The 25,942-nt window shown below is 37.8% G+C and overlaps 1 protein-coding gene across 3 annotated transcripts; it reads left to right on the plus strand.

Annotated features, from left to right (window-relative positions):
• Nucleotides 1-211: 211 nt before the first annotated feature.
• Nucleotides 212-25,700, plus strand: RNASEL (ribonuclease L). Of its 3 annotated transcripts, none has more exons than XM_081324738.1 (7): nucleotides 212-642; nucleotides 9,956-11,411; nucleotides 13,364-13,455; nucleotides 14,027-14,229; nucleotides 16,959-17,079; nucleotides 20,751-20,908; nucleotides 23,970-25,700. In XM_081324738.1, the coding sequence occupies exons 2-7, from the start codon at nucleotides 10,025-10,027 to the stop codon at nucleotides 24,106-24,108; spliced, it is 2,100 nt and encodes a 699-aa protein (XP_081180864.1). In that variant the 5' UTR covers nucleotides 212-642; nucleotides 9,956-10,024; the 3' UTR covers nucleotides 24,109-25,700. The 3 variants fall into 3 exon arrangements, with proteins under 3 accessions (XP_081180864.1, XP_081180865.1, XP_081180866.1); XM_081324739.1 differs by having other exon boundaries at nucleotides 10,011-11,411; XM_081324740.1 differs by lacking the exon at nucleotides 23,970-25,700 and adding an exon at nucleotides 21,891-23,963.
• The last annotated feature ends 242 nt before the right edge of the window (nucleotides 25,701-25,942 follow it).

The following is a 25,942-nucleotide window of genomic DNA, read 5'->3' on the forward strand; positions in this document are numbered from 1 at the left end:
ATCTCAAATATTTTTCTCATGTCCCTCTAACCTGCAAGTCCCACCGTATCTAGTCTTTCTATTTTCAAATCTGCAGACAGGCCCAGAGCTAGGCAGGGAATGGACGACTCCCGACTCTCCCCCGGTTCATCCGGGTCTTCTGAAGCCCGTTCAGTTTCGCGAAATCTTCGTCCTCTTTTCTCCTCCTCTATCCGCCTCTCCTCTACCAGTCACCGCCTTCCCCCAGAAGTCAGACCGCCACCGCGGCCTACAGAAGTGAGAACGAGGGCAATGGAAAAACAAGGAAGCCGCTCGTCAGGAAAGGAAGCCTCCTCGCCTTCGACCCTGCCCTCCGCGTTCAGCCAATGCGCCTCAAGCTGCTGCCCGGTGAGAGCGAAAGGCTTTCTTGATCGGTGGCTGAGGAAGAATGAGGAAGTAGCTAACGGTGAACGCTGGTCTCTTTTGAGGAAGAGTGTCAGAGTCAGAGGAACGAAAGCTCTTGGATAAACAGGGGCTTCGACGGAAGAGGAGCGAATGGCGAACTTTGGGTCGTCTTCCCGCCCGCGTCCCGAGACAGAGAGACAGAGAAGATGCTTTTAAGAAGAGCTCAGTAGGCAAATTCAACAGGGGAAGTTAATGCGTCTCTTATTGCCGCTCATTACGGTATCCTTTGTTTGTTAGGCAGGAAAAGATCTGCACCCGCAGGGAATTAGAGGCAGGTTGAAATCGGAGAGCAGATCGGTGTGTGTCAGAACTGGTAGAAAGAAAGGTCTATTCTGGTGCTATTTTCTGTGGCTGAGAAGTCGGATTGGTTCGTTTTACATGTCATACAAACCTCTTAAATCAATCCGAGAACTGTGCGGGGCAAATTTTGTCAGGGGAACACTCTTACACCTGTTTATTCAGAAATAAGCCCCACTTAGTTCATTGAGTTCTTCCTTGAGATAAATGAATTCAGGCCATAATTCTTTGTGGGTTTTCAATTTGGGCTGAAAGTTGGAGAAGAAATAATGAAGCGACTGACCATAATAATAATATTCCAGGCCCTTGGGAAGGACTTGATGGCTGGACAAAAATGCCAAAATAGAAATCATTGGGCAGGATTTAAAAAACTGAAACCTGGAGGAATTTTTTTTTTATTTTAATCCCATTTATATCCCGCCCTTCTCCGAAGACTCAGGGCGGCTTACACTCTAAGCACAATTCAATGTGCTTAGCAATAGCCTTCATTCTATGTATATGCCTGCTTATTAGGGCTTTCGCCCCCCCCCCCCCCAAGTGTCATTATTACAAAGTCAGCTTATTGCCCCCAACAAAATAATAAACTCTGCCACTGAATTATATAGTTCCTCTGAATGCTGAGTAATACCGGACCAAGAGGAATTAGGAAATGTGTTATATAACCATACACGGCTGGCTTATCTAAAAATGTAGCATTTGGCTCCGGATGTGGAAATTGTTCTGTGCATAGCAGAGCTGGGCTATGAAGTGAAATACGAATAATCAGGTTAACTTTAAAGAGCAGAGCCCATAAAGTTGCAAAGACAGGTACAATACAAACACAAATACAGTTGCGTTTGGCAATTACAATTTAGATTGGCAACTCAGTCGTTATGTGAAGCAGTCACTAAGTGAAATTGTGACTGATTATGATCCTACCTCAATTTTCTTTTCTTTTACAGACTTGCAAAGGTTGTAAATGAAAGGACAAGTCATAAAATTACCTTTTCATCACAATAGTAAACAGTGAATGGTCGCTAAAGGAGGTAGTCATTAAATGAAGACTTCCTGTAGCAAAGAAGTCTCACGCAGGCAGGAAATCTAAAAACTGTTGCTTCACAGCCCTAAGAGACATGAGATGTTGAATGGATCCTGTTTTTATACTTTATTTATACAGTACTGTGCAAAAGCGTTAGGCAGTTGTACAAAAATGCTACAAATTAATAATGCTTACAGAAATAAAAGTGTTAATAGTTTATTTTTATCACTTAATCAAATGGAAAGTAAATGAACAGAAGAAAAATCCAAATTAAATCAATATTTGGTCTGACCACCCTTTATCTTCAAAATAGCACCAATTCTTCTAGGTATATGTGCACACAGTTTTTGAAGGAACCCAGCAAGGTTCCTTCAAAGTTCTTCCAAACATCTTGGAGAAGTAACTACAGTTCTTCTGTCAGTGTAGGCTACCTCAAATCCTTCTGTCTCTTCATGTAATGTCAAACAGATTCAAAGATTTTGTCAGGGCCCACTTCAAAACATCCTAAGAAAGCAGAATTTGTGGAAGCAGTTTCTTCCACAAGGAGAAGCTGATAGCAAGCATAATAGAGAGGATCTGAGGGTTTCTTGCTCAGATCAATAGGGTAAAAGTGTCCCAAGCAAACCCCACCCCAATAGTTCATCCGGTCAGTTCAAATGGGCCAATTCCCAGGTGTTAAGGCTGTTGTGGGAAAAATGCTGGTAATGCCAGGCTGTCTCAGGGTTGCAGCGATGTTTTGTTGGTCTTCGCACCTTCCCTTCCGAAAGCGGAGATAAAGCAGTTGCTGGAGGTGCATTCCTTTCTCCTCCACCACTTTGAGCTGACATCAAGGGGGAAGATAGTTCAAAGAGCGTGTATGCAGAGACAGCAAAAGTGTTACAGGGTGGTGATAGAGGAAAACAAAAAAACAGCCCGCAGCATTTTCCCCCTCGCCTCCAGGAACATGGCAGAACCCAGAAGAGTAGAAAGATTAGAGTTAGAATTAAAAGTTAGAAAAAGCCCCCTTAGAATATGGGTTCTGACAGATGTTGATATCAGGGATCTGTGGGGGCCAAACCATCACTTTCAGGATTTCTTGTTCTTCTTTACACTGAAGATAGTTCTTAATGACTGGGTGCAGGTTTGGGGTTGTTGTCCTGCTGCAGAATAACTTTGGGGCCAATCATACCTCTCCGTGATGGTGTAGCATGATGGATAAATATTTGCCTGTATTTCTCAGCATTGAGGACATCATTATCCTGACCGAATCTTCAACTCTATTTGCAGAAATACAGCCCCAAACATGCAAGGGACTGCCACCATGCTTCACTGTTGCCTGCAGACACTTATTATTGTACCCATCTCCAGCCTTTTGACAAACAAATTGCCTCCAGGTATCCTTCAAATTTTGACTCATTAGTCCAGGGCACCTGCTGCCATTTTTCTACATCCCAGTTCTTATATTTTCGTGCATAGATGAGTCGCTTAGCCTTGTTTCCATGTTGGAAATATGGGGTTTTGGCTGCAGTTCTTCCATGAAGATCACTTCTGGCCAGACTTCTCCAGACAGTAGATGGGTATATCTGGATTCCACTGGTTTCTGCCATTTCTATGCTGATGGCACTGTTGGACATTTTCCAATGTCCAAGGGAAGTAAGCATGATGTGTCTTTCATCTGCTGCATTAAGTTTCCGCTGCACCATGAAACTGTCTTCTACAACCTTAGTAGCAAAGTTTGGCTGTTCCTAACCCAGTTTTTTTTTTAAAGGACGTGGTGGCTCAGTGGGTTAGGACGCTGAGCTTGTCGATCAGAAAGTTGGCAGTTTGGCGGGTCGAATCCCGAGTGCCACGTAACAGAGTGAGCGCCTGTTACTCGTCCCAGCTTCTGCCAACCTAGCAGTTCGAAAGCACGTAAAAATGCAAGTAGAAAAATAGGGACCACTATGGTGGGAAGGTAACAGCATTCCGTGCGCCTTTGGCGTCTAGTCATGCCGGCCACATGACCACGGAGATGTCCTCGGACAAGTGCTGGCTCTTCGGCTTTGAAATGGAGATGAGCACCGGCCCCTAGAGTCGGAAACGACTAGCACACATGTGCGGGGGAACCTTTACCTTTACCTTTAACCCAGTTTTAAGCCTCCTACACAGCTGTTTCAGTTAATGACTGTATTTCAACCTATATATGAAATTGATGATCATTACCACCTGCTTGGTATAATTAATTAATCATACTACCTGCCTCTAATCCAGGGGTGTCAAACTACTGGCCCACAGACCAGTTTCATCATACGGAAGCCATGCCCACCCAATGTAAAAAAAGTCTTGATATGTTGTAACAGTTCACGTGACATGGCAAGTTTGACATCCGTGTTCTAATCCTACAAAATCCTTGACTGTGCAAGTGTAAGAATTAATGCTGTTTTGAAGACAAAGGGTGGTCATGCTAAATACTGATTTGATTTGGATTTCTCTTCTGTTCATTTGCTTTCCATTTTGTTACTTGATAAAAATAAACTATTAACACTCCTATTTCTTTTTATATAATATTAGTTTTCTAATTTTACAATTAAAACATTTAAAAAGCAACATGGTGGCTGGGTAGTCAATAATTCAATAACATACATAAATCTTTAGCACAAATCTCAGTTACAACATCAAATATTTCCTCTCTTTTTCCCTTAATATCTACTATCTCATATTGAGCTAATATAGTTCTTATTGTTTTCAACTAAGTAAAACCATCTTTGTTGACTTCCGGTTTGCTGCCGCGGCCGCCATAGTTGCTGGAAGGCGAGCTCCATCTTCCATGTCCAATTTTGCACCGGTGGGGGATCCTGGAAAGGGTTGAAAGTCGCCCTGTAGGGTCAACAAGAAAGGAGGAGATCCCTGCTTGATTGCGGGAGGGTGGTAACCCTTCTGCTCAATCTGGGGCAGCCCTTCAAACTGGCGGATGAAAGACCGGCCATAGAAATATGGCTCGTCACTAGGCTGCAGACAGCCGAAGTCAAACCTACCACCAGGCACCTATAAAGCAGTGCAGATGAGACTGGGTGAGATCTGAATCTCTCTTAAATCCTAACTATTTTTTCTACTTGTATAAGCTGCCCAAAGTATTTTCCCTCCTGTGGAGAGAGGGAAGGGAAATTCTAGCCCACCCTTTAAAAACAGCAGTGACTGACTATCCAGAGGAGTTTAAAACGAAAGAATAACCTGATTTTAACTGGATTTCTATCTTTCTAAATTTTGAGGACTAAAAGACTTCTTATTTTTATTGAAGATTTGGGTTTTTACTTACAAAAAAGAAGTAAAATAGGAAAAAGGACTATAAAAATCTTGGACTTAAAAAAATCCTAAACAGTATGGGCGACACCTTGTGGCTAAATCTGATATTACAATCTGTTATTGTCTAAAAGTGACTTGGCTTGAAGCCCAGACTATAGATAAGACTTTTGTAACCTTGGCACATATCAGCTGTGAGAAGCCCAGCTGTGTTCTATACTCAATGATAAAATTATTTTCATTCTCTGTTTGCAAAGCTTTTAATTCACACCACTAAGAAAACATGGATGAAGATCAGGAACAGATTCTATTTATGTTGAAAGCAATTTATGAAACTATTTTTAAAGCCTGTGATGAAATAAGAAGCTACAGAAAAGAACAAGATGTCACCCTAGATATACGGACCCAAACTTTGATTACAACTAAAGAATCAACTACACAGAATATAATAGAAGAAGTGGAGCAATCAAATACTATGGTAGAAGATTCAACTGATCAACACAGTTAATGGAAAACGCGAAAAAGGGACTGACAACACTGAAAATGGAGAAGACTTTATAAAGCAGAACAAACTTGAGGATAAAGAAGAACAGATTGAAGGGAAGATAAACACTTCAGGACAACTATGCCGAGAGGGGAAAAATAGAGAGATGATTTGTTGGCCCCTCCAAAAAAATGGTGACTGCATGGCCTTTTTTATTTCAAACAACATATATAATAACAGAGGGAGATCTATTTGATAACTTAAAAGCACGGATATGGAAAGGGAGTTGGGAAAGAAAGAAAGCTAGAATAAGGCTGAAGAAAATTGGGGTTTTGACTTATTAGTGAGGGTTAAAATAGAATATATTCAAATAGACAAGATGTGTACTTCAAATACTAGATTTTGTTATGAACTGAGATAAAAAAAACTTTGGTCATTTAAAACTTGGAAATATAAATATTAAAAGTTAAATTTGAATATTGATTTGTTTATAAAGGTTGAATGTAAAACTAATATATATATATATATATATATATATATATATATATATATATATATATATATACATACATATATATATATATATATATATATACACACATATATATATATATATATATATGTAAATTACTAACAAAGAATTAAGGGAGACTTTGTTAGTAATTTACATAAATATATGAGCTGTCACCGGTGTGACTACTGCCTGTTCGATGGCCTTCAAGATAGGCTGAAACAGGAAATAAAGATTTGCCCCATGTTTGGGGCCTAGCAAGGTAATCTAAATAGTTACACACACACATATATATAGTAATTATATATATATATATATATATATATATATATATATATATATATATATATATATATATATATATATATATATATATATATATATATATATATATATATATATGTAGATCTTTGGTCATTCGGGTTTTTCCCCCACGTAGAATTGGAGGTATCAGGGCAACGTTTATATATTGATAAATGTAATAAACATGTTTTTACTTAGCTGATATAATAAAAACTGTACTAGCTTAAATATGAGATAGTAGACATTAAGAAAAAAAGGAAGTATTTGATGTTGAAATGAGAAAATTTGGTTGCTAAATTTAAGACATTTGTAAATTAATAGAAAATAATAATGCTATACTGTATTATTAATTAGTTGGTGTAAGATGGTGAGAAATAGAATATATCCAAATAGATAAGATGTGTATTCTGAACATTAGACTTTGTGATGAATTGTGATAAAGAGAACTTTGGTTACTTAAAACTTGGAAATTATAAATATTAAATGTTAAATTTAAATATTAATGGGTAAATAAAAATTGGGAAAAACTAATTAGGACATTGATTGTCTATAAAGACTGAATGTTAAAATAACCAGGATATGTATAAGCTAAAAATTATTGATAAATGTAAGAATGTTATTTTTATTTAATTGATATAATAAGAATTGTATTAGTTTAAACAGGAGACAGTAAATACTAAGGGGAAAAGAAAGGAAATATTTAATGTAGTAGTTTGAGACTTGTACTAAAGATACTTGTATCTCATTGAATTATCGATTAACTCAGCCGCCATATTGCTTTTTAAATACTTAAATGTAAAACTAGAAAATCAATAAAACATTAAAAAAACTATTGTAAAACTATTGATAAATGTAACCATTTGTTACATTTATCAATAGTTTTTATCTGATACATATCTTAATTGTGTTTGCATTCAATTCTTATATACAATCAATGTCCTGTTATTGTTTTTTCCCCAGGGTTTAATTCCCCCTCAATATTCAAGTTAACATTTGGTATATTATAATTTCCAAGCTTTAGGCAACCAGTTTCCCTTATCTCAACTTCTACATTTTTCCCTTTTTATAACAAAATCTAAAATTCTAAATACACATCTTGTCTATTTTCATACAATCCTATTCTATTTTCTAAAAGTTATCTATTTTTCACCATATTAAACCAAAAGTCTGTTAATTTTATTACACATCTTACCTATTCATTTATAATGTTACTTTATTTTCTGAAAATTATCTATTTTCCACCATATTCAGCCCACTAATCAATAGTATAAAAGGGACGTGGTGGCTCAGTGGGTTAGGACGCTGAGCTTGTCGATCAGAAGGTCGGCAGTTTGGCGGGTCGAATCCTGAGTGCCGCATAACAGAGTGAGTGCCTGTTACTCGTCCCAGCTTCTGCCAACCTAGCAGTTCAAAAGCACGTAAAAATGCAAGTAGAAAAATAGGGACCACTATGGTGGGAAGGTAACAGCATTCCGTGCGCCTTTGGCGTCTAGTCATGCCGGCCACATGACCACGGAGACGTCCTCGGACAAGCGCTGGCTCTTCGGCTTTGAAATGGAGATGAGCACTGGCCCCTAGAGTCGGAAACGATAAGCACGCATGTGTAGGGGAACCTTTACCTTTTACCTAATCAATAGTATAAAATCCCCTCTACTAGATCAAAACCCTATTTTCTTTGAGCCTTACTCTGGCTTTTTTCCTTTGCCAACTAACCTTCCATGTCAGTACTTTTGAATCCTCAAACAATTCTCCCTCTGTTATTATATGTATTATTTGAAATAAGAAAGACCTTTTAATTACAGTTTTTTTGGAAGGGCTAGCCCAATTATATTCATTTAATCTCCTCCCTATTACTCCAGTTTCCCACAATTGTCCTGATAAATTTATCTTCCATTCAATCTGTTCTTCTACTTTTTCCTCAAATTTTTTCTGATTTATGTAAAAAGTCTTCCATTTTCAATGTTGTCACTCTCTTTTCTAATTTTCCTGTTCACTGGATCTGTTGGTCAGTTGGGTCTTCTGTCTTAGTATTTAGTTGTTCCACTTCTTCTGTTACTTGCTGCATTGTTAGTTCTTTGGTTGTAGTCAAGATCTGGGTTTGTATATCTAAGCTGGCATCTTTTTCCTTTATGTTGCCTCTTATTTTGTTACATGCTGAAAGAATGGTTTCATGTATTGATTTCAACATAAGGATTTTTTCCTGATCTTCATCCATATTCTCTTGATAATGTATTAAGTTGAAAATTTTAAAATCAAACGTTAAAAACAGGTTTTTTTTGTTTTTATAGCTAGGTATGTGACGTGTTATAGGTAGTCTTTATAGTGGAAATTGTTTATAGTAATAATTTATAGTCCAAAGTATTCCATCAACTTGTATAATACTTCTCATGTAAAGAAATAGGAAAACAATTTCTCACATATAGCTCTGAAAATCAGTAAAGGTTTATTTTCATAGTTCAAACAGGCCAGATATGCCACCCTGCAGTTCCTTCTTTACAGCTGAGGTTTTCACAGGTGGCATCTGTTAAGGTCAAAGTTTTTTCTGAATTCTAGGCTTCAAGCCAAGTCTCTTTTAGTCAGTAACAAGTTGTAATACCATACTTCGCCACAAGATATCACCGATGCTGTTTAAAACTTTTTAAATCCCCCCTTTTTATAATAGTTTTTCAAAGTTTATTTCTTTTCTTTTTAGATAAAAATCAGTGTATCCAGTAGAAATAGGAATAAAAAAACTTAGGAAAACTTTTAGTCCTGAAATTTCACAAGTATATGCATCCAATTAGATTAAAGTTGTTTTTATAATTGCTTTGTTTCCCCTGGGTAGTCAGTTGTTGCTGTTCATTGAGGGTGGGGCAGGAATTCCCTCTCTCCTCACAGGGGAAAAAATACTTAGGGTAGCTTTTGCAGGAAAGATATTTAGAGTCTTAAAGAGAAGATCAGATCTCACCCAGTTTCATCCACGTTGCTTTAAAGGTGCTTGGTAGTAATTTTGACTTCAGCTGTCAGCAGCTTAATGACGAGCCATATTGCTATGGCCAGTCTTTCCCCTGCCAGTTTGGAGAGCTTCCCCAGATCAAGCGGAAGGGCTGCTGCTCTTCTGCGATCAAGCAGCGATCCCTTTCTCAGGGGGACTTTTGACCCTTTCCAAGGTCCCCCAGTGGGATGAAATTAGACGCTGAAGATGGAGTTCACCTCCATGCATCCGCAGGCGCTGATGGCAAACCGGAAGTCAACACTCCTATTTCTGAAAGCATTCTTAATTTTCAGGATTTTTGAACAACTGCCGAACACTTTTGCACAGTACTGCAGTTGTAATTTTTATGGTGTGTTTCCCTACCCCCAACCCCACTCCTCAGCTGAGTAAGATTAAGGTGATTGTTCTTAGCATAGCAAGGCATAATACTAGTCTGGGATTCATCTTCCAGAATCTAATTTAGACTGGAGTCATAAACTTTTTGGCAATAAGACCTATTGAATATAGTCAAGTTTCTGAGTAAAGCCTAAAATACACATCTGATTATGCAGTTCATTCAGTATTCTGTTTTAATAATGGTCAGTCAGATGTTTCTAGGAATTTCTACTCTGGGTAGGAATAGTTCTTTCATTTATTCAAACTGTTGATGTCTCCATAACTGTATACATGTTTATGTTAAATATACAGTAATAAGAATACCTGGAAATCTAATATAACCCTCTTTCTTGAGAACTAAAAGAAGCCTGCAGAAAAGCCATGGCAGCAAAATTAAACGTTGCTGTGAAAAAAGGTGACCTTCAGCTTGCTCGGCAGCTGTTGGAAGAAGGAGCAGATATTAACGCAAAGGTGGAAAATGGCTGGACACCTCTCCATAGTGCTGTACAAAGAGATTCTGAAAACATTGTTAAGTTTCTGCTGCAAAATGGGGCTGATCCATTAGCTCGGAAGGATAATGGTGCCACACCTTTTATTTTAGCAGGATTGACAGGCAATGTGAACCTTTTGCAACTTTTTCTTGATAAAGGCTCGTATATTAACGAGTATGATATCAATGGCTTCACCGCATTCATGGAGGCTGCTTGTTATGGGCGAGAGGAGGCCCTGAGATTTTTACATAAGAATGGGGCCGATGTAAATCAGCGCCGTGAAGTTGATGAGAATAAAAAGGCTGTGAAAAAAGGAGGCGCGACAGCTCTGATGGATGCTGCCAGTCATGGCCATTTTGCTCTGGTCAAAATCTTGGTTGAGGAAATGGATGCTGATGTAAATATCTGTGACAATCAAGATGCAAATGCATTGATTCATGCTCTATTTGAGGACGAAAAATGGAATAAAGGCAGAGAACACTCAGCCCTTTTCCTTTTGAAAAACAACATTGATGTCAATAAGAGGGATGTAAATGGGAAAACTGTGCTCATATTGGCTGTTGAAAGAGAAAGCCTGGACCTTGTGAAGGCCATATTAGAATTTGATAAAGTTGATCTTGATGATGCTGATGAAAATAATGAAACAGCATTGCATGTAGCAGTGAAGAAGAAAAACGAAGTAATAGCAATGCTACTATGTGAAAAAGGAGCACGTGTAGATGATGATGTCCTGAATATTGCCCGTAGAACCTACCAAAGCAATATGATAGAGCTTCTTCAGAAATATGAATCACCAGATAGTCCAAGGCAGCCAGAAATATGTAAGGAATTCTTGAGCATACGCTGGAGATCAAAACTCCAGAAACTCAATCGAATGCATCGTCCTATGATTGGCAAGCTCAAGATCTTTCAATATCAAGATTTATGGATCCAGAAGACCACCCAAGGAGGGGTCTACCTGGGATTCTATGCTGGAGAAGAGGTGGCTGTGAAGGTATTCTGGAAGGATGCAGAAAATGCCAAGCGAGAAAAAGTGTGCCTTGAGAAATGCCGAACCAGCAAATACCTGGTAAAGTTTTGTGGTTGTGAAGAGAAGAAGACCTGTCTCTACCTGTGCCTCTCCTTGTGCGAAAAGAATCTTCAAGAGTACTTCAAGGAAGAAAACAGCATAACTATGGAAAGCAAAAAGATTCTTAAAAAAATATTTCAGGCTGTAAAGGAACTTCATGCATTTGGATTTGGCCATCAGGAGCTGCACCCAAGTAACATTTTGATAGGTTGGTGTTTTCTTTGGCAGTCTGCCCATTTATTCCAGTGTAATCCACTTAACTTTATAGGCTATATATGGAACAGCAAAATTCACAATTTGTTTTGCAGGGAGTGTTTTGTTGTTTTCAGATTTCCCTATATAATATTATAAAGCCCCAGTTTGGCGCTTTAGCAAACCATTAACAATTTCATCATCATAAGTGGCAAAACTGCTTATCATTTAAAAAAGTCCCAAAGGTCACCCCAAGGTAATTTGGCTGGTCATCTGTCTCATAAAAGAAAATTGTCAGTACCCCATGAAAGTTGATGATTTCCTTCTCCTCCAACAGTCTTGTGAAATGGAGGACAGGATCTCGTTTTTATAGTTGAAGGTTGAAAGGTTGAGAAGAGGCGATGGCTCCTCCCCATCATGCTGTCATTCCTTCAGGGACTTTCCCTCCATTCTAAAATCAGCATTGGCAATGAGCTGAATTTAAGAAAAAACTGTCTGTAGTGACTGCATGGTGAGGGGAAGTTAACAGTAATTTATTTTTCTGAACAATCCTTTAACTCAGATTCAGTTCAGACATCTGTTCATGCTTTATACATGAACAGAAAAAGTCTTTCATATCTATGTTAGCTGAGGAGGTTCACCCATTCTCAGCTCATTAGAATGGAAAAGAAGAGTAAACTCCTTTCCCTCACATTAGCTGATGCTGCCCAATAATCTGGGCAGCTCACAACAATCAAGGGACATTGCAATAAATCCAATAAAAGATACAAATGAAAGAGGGTAACTCTTCCAAAAGCCTAAATGGGTGTTATTTTTCATTGTAGTTAGTGAAAGCAAAACAGCTTCATTAACTTTGTGTGAAATTGAATTGGTGCACTGCTGGTGGGAATTCCCTTCAGTGCACAACTATTTATCCCCTCCCTTCTGCAGCCATCAAAATCTGGACCCTCAGAACAAGATTGAAGGGCCCGGGGAGAAAGACAAGTGAAAATTGTATTGTGTGAGCAGAACTGATCCCTGGATAAATATATGTGTCAGAATCCATTTATATCACATTCATAAATGTATGTTTAAAACATCCCCCCCATGGATTCTGCCATCTCCCGAGGAAGGAGGAGCGCATGTGGATTCAGCCTGCCTTAGGTTATTTCAAAGACCAAGGGAAACCTTTTGAACTGGGGGAACAAAAGGGAGGGTTATAGAAGAAGGCATCTGGCCTGTGTCTCCATTTGAATCTGTAGAGGAAGAAGGCAATAACCATAAAGATTCGAAGTTCCTTTTTCCCACGAAAGGGATGACACGAAGTAAAATGATGGGGGGCTGACCAAATGGGGTTGAGGGAAGGGGGGTTGAACCGGGAACTCTTTATAAAGTTTCAGTTTGTAAAACAATACCAAGTCCTGTCTTGTATTTCCACAACCAAGCATGTCCTAGTAAAAATTCCTTTTGGACTAGAACTGACTCCAAGAGTTTTTGTTTTCCTAAGATGTGGATTGGGGTGGGTCCTGACAATATGGCTTGAAGGTAGCTTGTTTACTAAAAACTGTTTATATTAAATTGTCTAGACTAATATTGTAAGGTGCCTAGAGTTACTGTGTGACAGGATGGGTGGCTAATAAATTTTACAAATAGATAAATAAATAAAAATAAATAAATTACATTTAATCAAAAGCAGATATAAAAATCAACAAGCTTCTCTTGAGTCATAGGCAATGGACAAGGCCCAAGCATAATACATTCTCATAACAGTGCAATAATGATTTAATATTTTAAGTGTTTTTTGTGCATTAGGTTGATATGAAGTAAGACAATATTTCAAAAAACAGATCACTTGCCTTATGCAAAATAAATATATTTTGCTGATGGGACTTTTCTCAAAAGATAGTGGCAAAATTGCTGCCGTTACTTCAATTCAGTTTTCAAAGAATTTATACTTTGTTTCTATCAATTTCTTTTTTACTTTGTTAGATGTCACTGGCAAGATTTTTCTAGCAGACTTTGATAAGAGCAGAGAAATAACTGATGATACAAAATATTCTGTAATCTCAAAAGACCTACAGGTAAATAATTATCTTTATCTGTCTCCAGTCTTCTATATTCTGCAGAATATTAAATATAATTATAATCTCCAAAGAACAAAAAAATGTAAAATTGGTTCTGGCCTTTACAGAAGCTTTTTTCCATAAAAACCTAATATATGTTATGGTATTTTTATTTCTGAAAAACCCACATACCCTGTTATACTTAATAATTAGGCCTATTTCTAAAATACAAATTAGATATAGTGTTCCATTTTAAAATTAAATTTACTTTTTACAAATCTACATTTCTGCTAGTCATCCTTGTGCTAATTTGAATCTCAGCAGAGTTACCATTTTGGGAAAGCTACAACATTATTTCACTCCATTTAAGTCCACTTAGTCTATGGAGCAAAGCAAATCATAACTTACAAGTTGTAATTTTACTGTATGGTGATGGGTGTGCTTGGTACTTGCTGCATTAGCTAAGATGAACTACAATCTGGACACAAAACTTACTGCCCTGTGAGAACCCAGCTGTAGCATAGTGGCTAAAGAAGGCGATCTGCTCTAATTGTTCTGGTGTGATATAGACATTTGTTTGTGCGCACAGGATCTTCAAAAACTTATCCTGTATGTTGTGATGAGAGGCCAGCTGGACTTTGAAGATTTGCCCACAAAATGCCCAGAGACTGTAAAGGAACATAAGGAGATTCAAGACCTCCAAAGAAAACTGGAACTCACTGACCAAAGTACCAAAGCTGATAGTCTACTGGAAATGCTGATCTATCATCCATATTTCTGGTCCAAGGAGACGTAAGTTAATACCAGAAATTTTGTAACTGGCTAACTTATCTGATTATTAGCATAATAGCCATGGGAGAAGGAGTTTTACAAGAAGAGCTAGAATGACAGACCTGAAATTATGCAATCTGTTCATTGCAGATCTTTTAAATTTAAAAAAAATTGTCCTCAGCATTGAATTCCAGGAATTGATTACATGACTTATAATTCATTTTATCATCTCAATGGCCTGATATTGTTGAGAACAATGCAATTAATACAGAGAAAAAGTTGCTGTCAGAATTCCCTCATTGTATTTTCTTTGAAAGGATGAGATGGCTCACAAGAATATTATTAATCATTTGTTAAAATGTTTCATATAAACTATTATGATGAGCACACTAGAGACATCAAAGCAAAAGTTCTCAAAATACTAAGACAGGGTACTGAATGTGATATGTCTCTGAAAGATAACTGAATTTAAGGCAACCACCCCATTTCTAGACAACATCACCACCAGATGAAATTGTAGCTGGCTGACAAACAGTACTTAGCAAATAGTCCTCAATAGCACTACATCCACATGGAGAGAAGTAAGCGGTGGGGTACCACTAGGCTCTGTCTTAGGCCCAGTACTCTTCAATATCTTCATAAATGACTGAGATGAGGGAATAGAAGAGGAACTCATCAAATTTGCAGATGACACTAAACTGGCAGGAATAGCTAACAAGCTCAGGATCCAAAAAGATATTGACAAACTTGAACAATGGGCCCTATCCAACAAAATGAATTTTAATGTGCAGAAAAGCAGTTTTACATTTAAGCAGGAAAAATCAAAGGTATAAGTACAGATTAGACGAAACTGCCCAGATTCATTATCTTGTCAATGTAGAGTTGCCAACTCTAGCTGAAACTAATTCTAGAATTCCAGTCCCCCCGCCCACACAATATATAAATATAAATTTAATAGTATATAAAGCATATAAATTTAATAGTAAGTATAAGTACAGTAGAATGACTATGCTAAAAGAAAGCAAAGATGAACTAATACTAATAGGTGCTTTGAGTGCAAATCCCAAATCCTTGCAATTCCAATAATCTCCTATTTCACAAAGTTTCCCTCTCTTTCATCGATACTAGACATCCAATTTTGGTTGCCATAATATAACAATACTGTATGTTGAGACCCTAGAAAGAGTGCAGAGAAGAGCAGCAAAGACAATTGGACTGGAGGCTAAAAGATATGAAGAACAGTTGCAGGAATTGGATATGTCTATTTTAATGACAAGAAGTCATGGGGTGGCATGATAGCAGTGCTCCGATATTGGAGGGGCTGCCATAAAGAAGAGGAGGGGGTGGGGTTACAACATATTCTCTGAAGTCCCTGAGTGCAGGACAAGAGCAATTGATGGAAACAAATCAAGGAGCGAACCAATCCAGAACTAAGAAATTTCCTGACAGAACAATTAATCTGCGGAATGACTTAACTTCAGAGGTTTTGGGTGCTCCATCACTGGAGATTTTTAAGAAGACATTGGACTTCCATTTGTCTGAAATGGTAGGGTCTCCTGCTTGAACAGTGGGTTTTGCTAGAAGACCTCCAAGGTCCTTTGCAGCTCACTTATTCTGATATTATAAAATGTTAGACAGCCTCCCTTCCCAATCTCAGGCAGTTATTTGGAAGGTAGTTAGTACATGTATTCTTATTGGGAAACCCCATCACAAAATAGATCATAGAATTTATGAAGATGGTGTTTGCTTCCATATATCTCCTAGAATCTAAGGGCCTTTCCCATTGCAGTGTTATAGTGCTCTCTACTCATCCTCAGGTCAAGCAGAAAATCACACTTGTATGACAATAGCTGTGTTGATTGCCTTTGTGCCTAAGAAAGACAAAGCCAGCAGCCACAACTTGTGGCTAACACTGATTACATTGATTTTAGTAGGAAAAGTAGTAGTAGTACAGCTAAGGATGACTTATGTCTGTCTCACTCACTGGGGACAAGGTGAAGATAATATTACAGAGAGCTGGCACACATCCCAAGGGAGCATTGGGATGGCATGACCAGAAGCAACACTGAAGGCTGTTCCAATCTACTAAATAAAACAGTTGATGAAAAGCCAATGTGTAACTCCTTTGGACCTTGATATGTCTCTCTCTCTCTCTCTCTCTCTCTCTCTCCACACACACACACACATATACATACATACATATACGCATACACATATATGTATGTGTGTGTGTGTGTATATATATATATAAAACATTCTCTTCATTAAGAACAAGATAAATGCTGCCAAAGGGAGGATTGTGTTCTAGCATTATCTTTATTTTTAGATACATTTTTGGGCAATGGGTAGTCCCATTAAAACTCTTAAAAAATTAGAGTATGGGCATAGTCCAGTGATCAGTTTGCAAATGTATGCTTGCCCAGAAAGCTGACACAAATCTATTGAGGGTTTAAAGAATATGTCAGTTTAGAGGGATAGAAGGGGAAATCTCACTGGTCTGGTTTCTAATAAATGAGTGTTCGGTGGTTGCCATGTCCAACCAAGATAAGTTATTTTTGTAACAGTGCAGGTTTTCTTATCAGCTCTTTTATGAGGGAACTCACAATATGCCTGCAGTCACTTCCTAACTTTGAAGTTAATATGCAAAGTATATTTTATTCTACAAACACCTTGGTCTCACCGATCATCCACAACACTTTTCATTCAGTAGTAATATACTGCATTTTTTACAATTGCCTTTTGTTCTACAGAAAGTACAGGGTCTTAAGAGATATTGGGAATGAGATACGTGCGTGTCAAGCAAGCAAGAAAAGTGACAGCCTGAATGCTTTGAAATGTAAGAATGATCCTTTCATGGACTGGAAAACAAAGGTAATCTATTGAACAGCAAAAAAGAAAAAAAGGAATTATTTTGCATCTTCCAATTTAAAGTTTTAATTATATTGATTTCTGCATTCAATTTTTGCCTTTTTTGGAGCTGGCTGTGCTAGCTAACAGGTTTGATGGCAGCTTCTGCTAGTGACAAACAGCTAAGGCCTCACATGAGCAGTTTATCATAGGCATGTTTAGTCAGCATCCATTATTGAGAGACAATGTATGTAGTGGTATGTAAAATTTGGATGAGGATCAGGGAGACCTGGATTCAACTCCACTTGTATATTAATGTTGAAAATCCTCTGAATCAGCGTGTGAATTTAAATCCAAAGTTTTCTGGCTTTTTCATATGTCTACCCAGCAAGATAAGATAACCCTTCTTGTTTAGATTTGAAGTGCCTTTTTACATTCTAGATCAATTTCTAAATTTTAATTTTTCCAACCACATATTTCCCAGTGTTCCATCTGTATATTATAACCAAAATTTTAGTCTACTTTATCATACATTTTTTACTTGTTCTTCTGTTTCAAATTTCAGTAAAAGTATACACAGTTTAGCAATTACATGTTCATACACAATTCTATTTCAGGTTCTTTTGTATACTTTAAATCTTTCTAATAACTGTAGATAAGAAAACCATTGGCAAATAATCCCTCTGCCAGAAGTTATATTCCCCTTGACAATAAGCCATTTTGTTTGTCTATTATTTTTTCATTTATAAAATGCTTCTTGTGCTGAAATTCACAAAGGGTTTTTTGGAGGGCACAAACTGGATTTGTATTTATTTCATATGCTTAATATGGCATGTCTAACAAAACTATTTTTAAAATCCATCTTAATCTTGACTTTATCATTCCACAAATATTCATGCCACTCAAATCTCAGGCCAAGTACTTTAGACACCAAGAGCCTTCTATTTCTTAGCAGCACTTACTTTTTTATTCACACTAATAGCAAGCTACAAAATACAATTTTGAATCAGGTAGACCCACTCCTCCTCTTTCCTTTGCATGTTACAGTATTTATATTTAATTCATAGTTTCCCCCTGCCACACAAATTTAGATATATCTTTTATCACTGTTTAAATTGTGCATCAGAACAGATACTGTTTAAGACAAAAACATAATTCTAGGCAAAACATTTATTTTTATCATAGACGTTCTCCCCAGCAATAAAAATGGCAGTTTCTCTCATCTTAACATATCTTTTTAAACTTCATTCCATGTCTTAACATGGTTATTTTGAAATAACATACAATTTGTATGTTGATATTGTCATAGTGATACCCAGATATTTTACTTCCTTCTCAATTTTAAAGCCCATTTTATTCATCAATTTTATTTGATCTTTTATTTTCATGTTAGTTGTTGAAATCTTTGATTTCTATTTGTTGAACTCAAAACCTGCTAATGCACTAAAGCAGCAGTCTCCAAGCTTTCCGGCTTGGCAGCCTGGCTGGAGGGAGAAGGGAACTGGGCTGCATGAATGGCAGGAGAGGGGAACTGGGCTGCATGAATGGCAGGTTGGTGCACATGTGCTTGTGCGCCAGCCCACTGCTCGCGTGAGTGAAGTTGTATGAATGTATGCTGGCACTCCAGTCACATGAATGGAGTTGCATGCACACATGCATACCAGCCCACCATTCACACGAGTGGAGCTGCATGCATGCATGCACACCAGCCCACTGCTCGCCTGGCCTGGTTCCGAATAGGCCACAGCCCAGTAGTGGGCCATGGCTTGGGGGTTGGGGACCCCTAAACTAAATCTTTTAGTTTCCCCATTAATATCTCAATTCCCTTCAAAAGCTGTTCTAAAACAATACCAAGTCATCTGCAAAAAACCTACATTTATAAGTTTCTTTTTAAATCTTTACTCCCACAATCCTCTCATCCTGTTTTAATTGCTATTCAGTATTTCAAGAACCAAAATAAACAAGAAAGGAGACAGTGGACATCCTGTCTTGTTCCTTGTGGTATCTCACAAGCCTTGCTAGAACTTCATTAACAATTATTTGTTGTTTCTGTGAAATATAAATCGACCTCACTTATTTGATAAAGTCTCCCCAAAGTTCATATCTTCCAAAACTTTGAAGAAAGAAGCTCTGTTCAAATTGTCAAAAGCCTTCTCTGCTTTTAAGGAAATCAATGTGCCTTGTTTTTCATTATGTTGCTCCAAATATTTCAGAATGTCCACAGTATTTTTAGCATTACCCTCTAACTGTCTTTTAGGCTAAAAATTCTCATTGATCCTCATGAATAAATTCTTGCAAAATTATGTTTAGTCTATCAACTAGAATTGTAAACAACTTGCAATCATTATTCAATAATGGTATTGGCCTATAATTTCTTCTTAAAGTCAAAACAAAAGTCCTTCTGTCTCAGTTGCAATAGTACCAAATTATCTAGTTTTCTTTCCAGCTTTCTTCCTATAATTTGTGTTTTACAATCCAGAATTTCTACTTTGTCATTAATTTGTTTTATATCTAGAGACACTTGTGTTACACAAATTTCTATCTTCTGAACTTCTTTCATCCCTTTCATCTTTACAAGTCTTTAATCCATTATTCAGAAACTGTCAATTTAGTATCATATGATTCAGATAACTTATTGTTCAATTTTTCAAAGATTTTCTGAAATAAATCTGCTATAATTCCTCTCACGGCAGGTTGCTCTAATGATCTCTCCTCTCTGCTGTTTTTTGCTACTTTCTAGTGGTTGCCATGGTAATACTGTAATACAAATGTGAAAATTATCTAAGGGAACACCTGCTGCCAGCGTCAATTTCCCATCGTCCTGTGCGCTCCCACAGGGAGGGCCTCCTCAGGGTACCGCCGGTCAAGGATTGCCGACGGGCGATCCACAGGGGGAGGGCGTTCTCTGTGGGCGCGCCTGCCCTATGGAATCAACTGCCAACGGAACTCCGGACTGCCCTTGACCTTCGTTCATTTCGCCGGGACCTAAAAACCTGGCTCTTTGAGCTATCTGGTCTGGACTGAGGGGTTTAATGTTTTTACATTGTGATTTAATTTTTGCGGCTAGACTTAATTTAATTTAATTTTAATTTTATATTGGATTGTTTTTAAATTTTGCCTTGTAAACCGCCCTGAGTCCTTTGGGAATAGGGCGGTATATAAACCGAATAAATAAATAAATAAATAAATAAATAAATAAATAAATAAATAAATAAATAAATAAATAAATAAAATGTCTCAATTGCAAGGAAAAGAGTGAAAGACCGTTTTTCCCTATTGATACCCTTAAAATGTTCATCTCAAATGACACTTTATGGTTACAATCAGCATCACAATCAGACGATTATTAGCTTTATTTTTTGTTTTGCAAAATTCATCATTTGTCTGTACTCTTTAATAGTAAAAAAAAGTATATTCCCATCCAGTTCATTTGTCTATTTTAATTCCCAGTTTTTGAAAAAAACTATGTTTCTGCAGTCACACTATAAAGTGTCATTTGAGAAGAAGTTCTCACAATCTCTCCTTTATCCAGAAAGACTGTGCCTATCTGGCTTTCGATCTCTGCTGCAGTGTCCTTCAAGGATGTCTAGTCTGCCATAAATCCTCACCCAGAAGCCAACATTGTTATATCCACCAAATTGCAAAGAGTGAGTTTTATGGACCAATAACTGGCCAGAATTTTGCATCTTTTTCAGATTGATAAAAAAGTACTGGAATCTATGATTTTTCTGTCAAACGAGAAAGAAAGCAAGAAGGGCAACAAGAAGGTCAAACGACAGTATAAGCCGGGTGTAATAGATCTAGTAAAGTTGATTAGGAATATGGGTGAACACTACCATGAAAAGAATGATGAGTAAGTAAATCTTTTTCTAAATTATGTATCTTTAAATGTATCTCTACATTGGATTTGTTGGCTGGCAACCTTTGGTTCTTCTTTTTCTATTGTACTAACTAGAATAAAAACCTGGCGCAAAGGTAAGTCACAAACTTATCTTCATTGATCACGTCCAACTGCAGGGAAATCTGTCACTTTGCAGGCAAAAGGAAAAAAATTCAGAAGAATGACAATTCTTCCTATATCCTGAACTTGGAATTGCTCTTGGAGCCAACAGCAACTATCACTAAGTTCAGAGAGGAGGTAGTAGTGACAGATTCCAGAGTGCTATTGGAAGCCGTTTTCCCAAGAGTTTTAGATACCAATATTGCCTATGGCAGGGGTGTCAAACTTGCGACGTCACGTGACGTATTGGAGCTTTTTCCCCATTGCCGGCAATGGGGTGGGCGCGGTTTTGTCGTGACACGTCTGGCCCATGGGCCAGCAGTTGGACACCCCTGGCCTATGGTATTCATGCCTCCCTGACACAAACAAATATTCATTATGTAAATTCTAACATAATTTAGAAGACAGGCAACTGAACCTAAAATAAAATGGGACATTTATTGATTGGTTTAGAATAGAAAGGGATCTTTTTAGGAGTGAGGTGAGGAGCAAAAAGAAAGGAAAAATTCTAATAATTAATATTGCATCTCCTGTAATCTCTTTCACTTCTTAATGAAATGAAAGATTTATGGGAGCAAATCCAAAGAAATATCTGGTGCTAAATATATAACTGGCATAAAATAATAGTCTGTTCTGAAATATGGTACAGGTAATTCTTGACTTACGACCACAATTGAGCCCAAAATTTCTGTTGCTCAGTGAGACAGTTGCTAAGTGAGTTTTGTCCCATTTTATGATCTTTCTTGCTACAATTATTAACTGAATCACTGCAGTTGTTAAGTTAGGAACACGGTTGTTCAGCAAATCTGGCTTCCCCATTGACTTTGCTTGTCAGAAGGTTGCAAAAGGAGATCACATGACCCTGGGACAGTGCACCCATCATAAATATGAAAGAAGTTGCCTAGCAACATTTGATTACGTGACCGTGGGAATGCTGCAATGGTTGTAAGTATGAAAAACGGTCATAAGTCAGTTTTTTCAATGCCACTGTAACTTTGAACAGTCACTAAACGAATGGTTGTAAGTTGAGGATTACCTGTATTTCTAAAAAAAGATTGCCCATTATGTGTAGAACAATTGTAGTAAATATGCTGTGTGGACAAAAGATCAATTAGATTTTGAAAATTCCATATGTATATTTGTACAAGCTTAAGAACTAGTCTGATGTTAACTTCAGCTCAGAGGACATAGGGACATTAAGGCTTTATCCTCCTTGCCCTGGTGCCTGCTTACACCTTTGGTGCCATCAATCTGTGTGCTGAGGCTTAATTTAGAATCTGCAAGACAGATGTCAAAGAACAAGAAAGTAAGGTGATGCCAGAGTGGCAATAGATCTTGAAAAGCTTTATTAAGAAATTACTTCTTTACATACAGCATCAGAAGAATAGGACCCCAAACAGGTGGATGAGCTTAAATGGCGGGGAAGGTTTCCAGTACTCAATTTACAAGGAAGCTGGGGAAAAGGGATAATTCTTAGAACCCCTTTCTGCCAATTCCCTACACTTTGGAATCATTATCTTGGTTCTGAGATGATTATCAAGGGGAAATTAATATTTATATCCAATTGAGAGGAAGAGTTTGCAAATGAATAAGAAAACACATAATGGAGAATACACATTGAAGAGAATGAGTCTGGGTTGTTTGCTTAGAGTTGTTTGCTCAGGGTATTCTTTGCACTTAGGAGGCAAAAGAAAGCGTTTAGGGTGAAACTGGCCAAGGTCTTGCCAATTTCAGACAGGAAGCCTGCAGAGGATGCTAATTAACTAATCAAGGTCATAGAGCTGAGTTTAATAATCTTTAAGGTTGGCACCTTTTAAGAAAGTGCTGAGCTGGGGGAAAAAGAGTTTAGGTAGAGATAGTTTGTTTAAGCAATCTCTCCCTTGTGCAAAGGGGGAAATTCTAAAAGGTGGAAAAGAAAACAAAAATACAAAAATAGGGTGAGACAGTCAGGCACAGGACACTTTTGTGTGGGATATGCCTTCCTGGCAGAAACTCCATCTTTTGGCCAGCATGCCGCAGGGACAGGCTGAAATTTGAAGCTCATCCAACAAGAACATTTTCTTTTCTATTGAAAAAATCAATGCAACCTGCTAGATGGACCTTCTGATTTTTTTTTTTTGGGGGGGAGGAGTTTGAGAGAGATCATTAACCTGCCAGGCTCCAATTGGATCATTCCATGGCTGCCCCTCCCATCCACCTGCAGGCTGTGTCTTTCCGTGGCTCCTCTTCCTCCTCTTACATACAAACAGATGAGGATCTTTTCCTTTCTCTGCAACTGAGCTTATCTCCAATTTCCTCCCACAGCAACACAGCAAGGTTTTCTGGCCTGTGTGACAGGCTGGGAAGAAGAATAGGGGGAGGGGGTGTAGTTTTTGAAGCAGTGTGTCTTCTCTTGAGGATGGGAGGAAAGCATTCCTGTGAGGTTGTGGGAAGAAAGTCCAAACAAATGTAGACTGGAAAACACGTTGCAAAAGCAGAAACTTTAGAAAAGGCTTCATGTTAGAAGACTATCTCTATGGAAAAATGTTCCAGGTTTCAAAGATCAAAGGAGTTGCATGCTATTGCTACAGTAAACCTGAGAGCAGGGCATTTAAAGCAAATTAGACTATTAAACTAGTGGTTTGAGTCGATTGCTGAATGAACTGTCAATGGGACCTCTTATGATCTAAAAAAAAGAAAGAAAATGAGATTATCAAGCCAGCTCCTAGGAAATGCTTGGATTTTAATAACTATGTAGTCTTTTACAGCTTGCATAGTTCACAGATCCAAAAAACATGTGTTTCCTGGCTGACAATTGCATTACAATTTAGCAAGTTGGCATTCATCTTTTAGCAGCTATTCTTCACCTTCTTTAACCCAGGACAAACTACTGCTTGCATATTGTTTATATTAATTGTATTTTCCTTCATTTCAGGGTGAAAGAAATAATTCAGGATCCTGCAGACTATTTTCTGAACCTCTTTCCAGATTTAACCATTTATATCTATCAGTGTTGCTGTAACTCAGATTATAAGAAGTATTTTCCAAATGCTAAGGATTCTTCCCACCCATAACATGGGTCAATGGGCACTGATTGTTTAATGACATAATTGACCTACATATTTTCTAACTAAAACCAATCAATAGTTTTATCAGCAATTAATACTGTATGTCATCCTGGAAAATGAGCTCCTCCTCTTTAGGCCTTCCCTTGCTCACAGACAATCTAGTCAAACTACAACAGCTAGTTAGTGTACCCCCAGAGAAACCAAATAATGCAGAATACAATTGTCAAATTTACAATCATGTCTAGTCTGACAACACTACTTTTAAGTTCCCAAAGCATTGGGCAAAGCATGGTGGAGTTGCATAATTGCTTCCTCTCCAACCTAATATGTTGTATTTGTTAATGATACTGCAGATATAGGAGTTTATTTGTCAAAGTCAGCTTCTATCCAAAAAAAGCCCCTTACCCTTTTTAGTGAGTGGAGAATCTCTGCTTTCAAGCAAGTTTACTGTAATGCCACAGGGACAGAATACAAGGTTTTGCCCGCTTGACAAGGTTGAAGATGCAACTTACATAGTAATGCCACACATTTGGTCAGTTAACAATATCCTGTAGCCACAACACCCCTTTCTTGAAACCCAGAGTCCCCTTTGTCTTATCCAATAGCAGCAAATGCAGCAACAGCAGCCAGACTTCTCATAACTATCCTTGAGGTTTCACTTCTGCTTTGTTGAGCTGCATAAGCTCTTCCTATAGTTCTGCTTCTCTACAAATAAGTCAGTGTTTTTTTTAGCAAGCTGAAACCATTTTACTAGGCTAAGCTACTTCCCCAGTCAAGCTTTAAATGCGCACGGGCTTAAAGATTATAAAAGGGCACTTGGAAATTAATATTTTTTGCCACTGAAGTTCTGTGTGCGCTCTGCAGGTTGCAAAATAAATGAACATGAGGCACGTGACCATGGGTCGCCTACCTAAGAGCTGCACGATGACTGAATCCAGTCACTCACTGTAATGGTGTGTAGAAATGACTTTGGGAGACAGGAGGAAAAGTCGTAGACTGGACAACTGGTATGTAAAAGAGATCTCAGCCCACAGAAGGATGGAGGGCATGGGAAATGTTTCCCTAATATTCTGGTGTGTAAAAAGAAAGGAGGGGAGAAATTGCAAAATAAATAAGTTTATGGCAAAGTTAAGATACGTTTGCAATAAAGATAGAGCAAATATTCTTGGTTGTGCTCTCTGACTGGGCTACTATGAGCAACTATACTGACCATGCAAGAAGGACCATATTACATTCAACGCTGACAGCAGAGATTATCAATTGTTCTTGGTCTTCAGTGCCTTCATCTCAATAATTCTTTTCACAGTGATCCTAGGCTTGTAGTTGTGTGGTGTCTGACAATTGTCAAGTATCAGTGTGGTATCCTGTGGTGTCCCTTTTGAGTTCACTGCAGCACCCTGGGATACAGCAGAACCGAGTTTCGGAACTTGGCCACAGTGATAATTATTACTCTCTGCACTTAGCACATTAAATTTCACTTTGATTGTATTGCTTTACATATAATCCCTACATCTCTATGATGTCATGCCATGTAAGTGGTATGATAAACTGAAATCCATGGAAGTCTATGCTGCAATAAACTTGGTATGTAAAGTGCCTCAAAACTGTATTTTTACTTCATCAGTTACTTGAACAGTTGAAAACATCCATCCAATGTTTATCAAGATAAATGATTGCATGTTGAAAAGAAGAAAATTACTTTTAATTTATTTCTGCAACTCATCCAAAATTGCCATAAGTATCATCTGCAGGAAGCACTGCACTGCAGAAAGTCAACAGTCTAGGACAATTCTTTAAAATTTTCTAGAACAGCCTAAAAACCCAACAAAATCAAAATAGG

The sequence above is a fragment of the Vipera berus genome (genome assembly GCF_964194415.1).
Source record: "Vipera berus genome assembly, chromosome: 3".
NCBI lineage: Eukaryota > Metazoa > Chordata > Lepidosauria > Squamata > Viperidae > Vipera > Vipera berus.